We start from the raw sequence: 5,685 nt of genomic DNA, 5'->3' as shown, positions 1-5,685 counted from the left end.
TAAGGCATAGTTTAAACAAGCAAGTTAGTGCTTATAAATTCTTAACTGGAATCACAAGGGTGCTTACTGCCATCAAAATGTACCACATCAGTGCTAAACTCAACACTAAGCTCTTCCTTGCACCATACACAGCATCCAGTCGGAGTAGAGCAGCCAAACCGGCAATAGAAATTTATCTTCTGTAACATGATAATTACACGGGGTGGTATGGTTGGTCCCTACCCCTGGTGACAGCTCAAAAAAATCCATCGCATAATTTCCAACAAACGCTTTTCTTGTGAAAGAGAGAAATGAAAGAGGCACTAAATATGTTGAAATTCACCTTCCAAAAAAGCAGCATGATTGTGAGAGAAGGCCACCCTGGCTAATAACCTGTGGCAGTGCTTAGTAAGATGTAAAATTAAATAAAAATATACAACAGGTTGATAATCACCAAGTTCTATGAAAATCTGGTTACTCCAACCTTTTCAAGTGTGTGTAAAAAAACTGCCTTCAGACCCCTGAGTGTAATCCCAAAGAAGACGACAATGCTTTTAACTATGTTCCTATGAAACATAGCTAACAGCACATTAATTTACCAACATCTTAAAACAAAAAGATGTAAACATCTACAGAGTTTAAGGTAAAGCAGTTTTGTAAACATTAACTGCGGATGATAATGTTATTGTAATAATCACAGTTCATCTATGTCCTTCATCCAAGCCAGGAGGCTCGCAGCTGTACAAACTTAATAATTGCAGCAGTGTTCAGGCTATTTTCAGTCCTGTACAAATTAATGTGTCAGTAGGTAGCTTTTGTCTGTCTACACACTAAGGATGTTGTTCATTTCCCACTTTTGCGTCGCTTTACTGGAGTCACACTCTGAAATGAAAACTTGGTGGAGGACTTCGGAGCGATCCAAGCACTTCCCTGATGGAATGTGAGTAAATCTGTGCAGATTCTGGAAAACAAAATCATCAGCAACATGTGTTGTTTTTTTTTTTCTTTTTTAACATTTTCTTCACAACTGTAACAGAGCTATTTACAAAAGCAGGCTCCAGGGGCCCAGAATAGATCAGTTCTATACTCGCTTTACTATTTTGTTAAACCTAGATTTTCACAGCCTTCATATTATGAAATGTTTGATATCTGTAGGCCCACTTGAAACGCCTTCCATTTCTCTTAGGCAACAAACTGCTAAGAAAATGAGCAAAACTGTGTCTAAAATGCTTCCAGCCTTTTCATCCATCCTGTAACCAAAAGAAAAGATTAACTCTTGAGGACAGCTAACTCAGCGGGCAGATGAGAACTAACTTCACTGGGCAGATCCTCCTTTGGTTAGCCCTCACATCTGGTAAGAGGAAGAGAAGAAGATTTGAGAGCAAGCCTGGCCTCCAGAGCCATAGGAGGCTGCCTAAGTGGCTGCAGACCTATTGCACCTGGCACATTCCGGCTGAGACTCGCACGTTTGGCTCCTTCCGCACGCCCCTGTGATGCTATGCCCAAATCTCAGGCAAAGGGGCCTGGGGCTTCTCACCTGCTTGCTGACCCCGGCACCAGACGCAGCCCTGACTCGCTGACCAGCTGCAGAGCAACAGAGCAGAAGGAAATGGGCAGCACTGCGGCCGGGCCAGGGCGCCGCAGCCCTGCCCTGTGGGCAAAGACATGCTCCCCCCGGCACAGGGAACCCCCTCCCTCACGCCGTCACTCCCACAGGCGTGTGCGCATCCAAATGTTGGTTCAGCTTGATACCCACTCCTGCTGTGTGGCCAGACATGGGATGGGGGTCCTCTACTTGGAGAGGCAAACAGATGCCCCAAAAAAGCAATGATCAGACCACCGCTGGCCCTGTCCCAGGTGTTTGCCCACGGGCGCCGAAGCCCTGCTACTGCTCAACGCTCAGGCAGCACAGATGTTCGGCTCACCACACTGGCACACAAACATTCACTCCAGAAACAACCAACGAGATAAAATCTCCTGGCAGCTTTCATTTACACGAGGCCACGAGATTTTTCAGCAGTTCATAAGCATTTCATTTCTTACACCCTCCTCATTAGAAGGAGCGGTCATGCCCTCCGTACTGCACAGCGGAGTGTGCCAAATTTCTAGTATCTGCTTGGTTTTACACACCCTTGGTGGTCCTTTCGCTCTCATCCCCCCTTTTTTTTTTTCCCTTTCTGGAAGCCAGTCAGTGTTTTGTTCTACAGCCCAGACCATGCCTACTGGGCTTCCTTGTAACCTGGGGTCAAAAGCAAACAATTACACAACTTGGTACCACTGTGGAAGAAATGGATCTTCTTGCATAAAAGAAATGTTTCGAGAAGAGCCAAGTAACGTGCTGGGACACACTAGAATGGCTGGAGAGTTAACAAGTGCTATATATTATTCCACTATTAAAGCAGAAGTCGGCAGGCACTGGAATACTGCTTATTATTTTTAAATTTCATGTTTAAAGAATTTTGCCTGTCTATATGGCACAAGAAAGCTGTGTGGAAATGGCATTATGGTGCTTGGTATTTCTGAGCTCTACTGAAATATCAGGAAAAGTGGGGTGGCTTTAAAGGATAATAAACAGATTTGGCGGCACTCAACAGTGCCTACGTCTTTCAGAGAAACACAGTCCAGATAACCAGCTAATGAATTAATAAATGTGCAATACACTAGACAGACTAAAGAAAAATCGACACAGAACAGTTTCTTAGACACAGAACCAAGTTATGTGTGGCTATATCCAAGGATAACGTCACCCTTAGACTATTCACCCTCATTTTTTAAGACGAACAGAAATATAACCTTAGACATTTCGTAGAATAACGCTTTCAAAACTAGAATTTAATAGAGGACTTACAGATGTAGTGACTAAATAGACTGTAGCAGCCCTCGCACGTGTATCAGCCAACATTCCAAGTCTTTATTAAAAATTCATAGATTTTGCAACAGCATTATAATGGCGCCACACCCAGAGTTCGCAACAGAGCATGCCGAGAGAGAACAGCAAAGTGAACAGGAAAAAGAAATACTGAAGAAGGCAAAGACAACACAGAACAGCAAAGAGTAACGCTATATTTACTGATACCTGTGTAGGCTTATAAAAAGATCTTCTGTCTTTAAACAGAACAACACTTCATTTTAGACCTCCCAAAATTAGATCTAACATTGACCCTAGCTGCTAAACTCAGCATTTAAGTATTCTCACAGCATCCACCAGATGAAGAAACTTTCTTGACAGAAAGCATACAAGCCGAGAGGGTGATGGCACAAAAAGCTTTTAGAAACTCCTTTAGAAACTGGTAGTGGACATCCTCTTTGCTTCCTCTGAGGCAAGTGCTAACTCCTAACACACCTATGGCAGCACATGTAGTCTCATGAGACTCTCCCTAAAGATTTTGCTACAGAAGACAGCAAGTAGAACTGCTAGCAAAAGCACCTTTCCCTAGAGAAAGTTTTCCTGGCAAGCATGGATTTCTGAGAATGTGCAATTAACTATTTACTCTGCTTGGTTCAGTTAACCTTGTTGTAGAACTTTATTTTCAGATATACATAATTTTTAAAAAGTGCAAAAAACCAGGATGCAAATAATTTCTTTTCTGCTATATATCTGTTGCCTACCTTGAAGTATTGCCAATCCTTGTATTCGTTCTGATTACAGTGTGTAATCATAACTTTGGATCCATCTGGTCCTTTAGTTAAGCACTGATCATACTGCATGAGTTGATTAGCTTCATTGATTCGGAAAAGCTAACAGAAAAAAAAAGCCACCTTTTTTAACAGTAGACTCAAAATAATGATTATTTTAGAAACACTGAAAATACCAACAAAATCACATAATTCAAAATATTCTCTGGTGTTATTACATCTATCTTTCAGCAGGGCTCTTTATTTTACATGATGCAATGCACTTTTACTATCACAACACTCAATTTCATGGATAGCCTTCTGAATCCTACAGGAAAGTTAAGACACTTACCTAGCAAGACAAAAATGATAAAAATAGAGGGATTCATATTTGGGGGACTTCTGAAAGTGTTTGATTAAAAGCCTTTGCACAGTTTGATGGCCAAACAATCCACTATCTTCCTAAAGATCTGGTAACAAGTCCTTGGTCCTGGACAGTAATTTCATGTGAAGACAGTAAAACTTTGGCATTTTACACACGGAGGAAACCGAACTAATGCATCCAGATACAAAAAGATACTCCTAGCTACTTCTTATGAAATAAATGTTACAGGGTTTTGGGGCTTAGCATAAACAGAAAAAGTAGTTCAGGGAAATTTTTCATTGAATATCAAAATAAGAGACATTTCCATGGACTACTAAGAGCTAACCCAAATATGATTTTTAAAAGCATCATCCTGCATGTGATTTCATGATTGCCATGACAAAACTTGCCTGGTTCAAGTCCATATCAGCATAAATAGGGACTTTAAATGTTGAAAAGAGTTTTCCAACTGAAACAGGAGTTGTAAATACAGAACAGCAGGTTTGTGTGGTAGTGTGGGTAGGTTTGTGAAGACACAGGTCAGACAGACAGCAGCTTGGACAGCAATCTTCTATTAGTAATTATATTCTGCTGTTTAATTTGCAAACGAAGCACAAATTCGTATTCAATTTCTTGTCTCCTGTAGCAGAGGATGAGTTACTGCACAAAAGTGTTTTATATTTCCATAACAGCAAAACAACTTTGTGAAATAATTGAGTGAGGGGATTGTTTCCTGAAGGATTAATTATTAAGTGAAGATAAATGATGACTCAGCAGCAATGCTAAGAGCTGCAGTTGTTCTAATGGAGTGATATGGTTGCTTTAAAACACAGTTCTTGCCTCCTTATGTACCTGCTCACTAAAGAAGAGATTGTAAGTTTGCCTTCAATTCTGCATTGTTTGTGTTTGAAATTACATTTTCTGATTCCTGCATTTTAGCAATGTCAGTGTGCTTATGGACAATCCCTAACTCCCATTTTTGTAGCAGGCACGTAAGTGACTTTACATACAGGCTTAAGAGAAAACTGTCCTGTTATGATCCACTGCAAGCGACTCTCCTTTGCACTTGCCTCCAAGCTCCTTACCTGATTTCCTCCCATTCTGTGGCACGGCCCAAGCTCAGCGAAGCCACCATTGGTGTGCCCCATGCTATCGATGCAGTAGGCGGTTTCAAAGCCTCTGATCTGGAAAAGAGGTTTTGCACTCCAAGTTAGTCTCAAGGAAAAAATGAGTGAGAAGGAGTTCAGAAAATCCCCACTCATCTTTCAAACCAGAAACAGATATCTGCCAGAGAGCTATGAGACAAACCTGTGTATGAAATTTAAATAGTGATGTTAACCATTCTGGGAGATGGAGCTTCAATCTGCCCATGCTAATTTGTGGGCTCTTACGCGAGTTACAGTACACTGATAAAGCGAGAGTTGCAAAGCTCAGTTCCAAATTAATGACACCGAAATGTAGGACTTCCAAGTATTTTAATTTATTCAATCCCTATCAAAGCATGTTCAGTCTCCCAGGTCTTCATAAATAAAGCAGGAGCTCAGCTAAGTTGCTCTCATCTCGCGGATGAGAGAAACGTGATGCAGGGAAGTTATGCACAGCCATTATTAAATGGAGGCAGGCACAGCCCGCTGACCCGGCTGCTCAGAAGTACCTTCAGCAGCAATTGCACAGCAAAAAAAAAAAAAAAAAAAAAAAAAAAAAAAAAAAAAAAAAAAAAAAAAAAA

The 5,685-nt window shown here is 41.1% G+C and overlaps 1 protein-coding gene across 2 annotated transcripts in view; it reads right to left on the bottom strand.

Moving 5' to 3' along the window:
* Positions 1-400: 400 nt before the first annotated feature.
* Positions 401-5,685, bottom strand: part of GALNT7 (polypeptide N-acetylgalactosaminyltransferase 7) — a 40,864-nt gene continuing 35,579 nt past the window's right edge. For both annotated transcript variants that reach the window (XM_035899729.1, XM_035899728.1), the window contains exons 9-11: positions 5,044-5,142; positions 3,589-3,717; positions 401-940 (exon numbers count right to left, since the gene is read on the bottom strand). In XM_035899729.1, the coding sequence (XP_035755622.1) occupies positions 803-940; positions 3,589-3,717; positions 5,044-5,142 (366 nt within the window). In that variant the 3' untranslated portion in view covers positions 401-802. The remainder of the gene's footprint in view (positions 941-3,588; positions 3,718-5,043; positions 5,143-5,685) is intronic.

This window comes from Egretta garzetta, unplaced genomic scaffold (genome assembly GCF_000687185.1).
Source record: "Egretta garzetta isolate BGI_Z169 unplaced genomic scaffold, ASM68718v1 scaffold708, whole genome shotgun sequence".
Classification (NCBI taxonomy): Eukaryota; Metazoa; Chordata; class Aves; order Pelecaniformes; family Ardeidae; genus Egretta; species Egretta garzetta.
The sequence above is the reverse complement of the archived record's forward strand: the minus strand, read 5'-3'. Positions and strand labels throughout refer to the sequence as shown.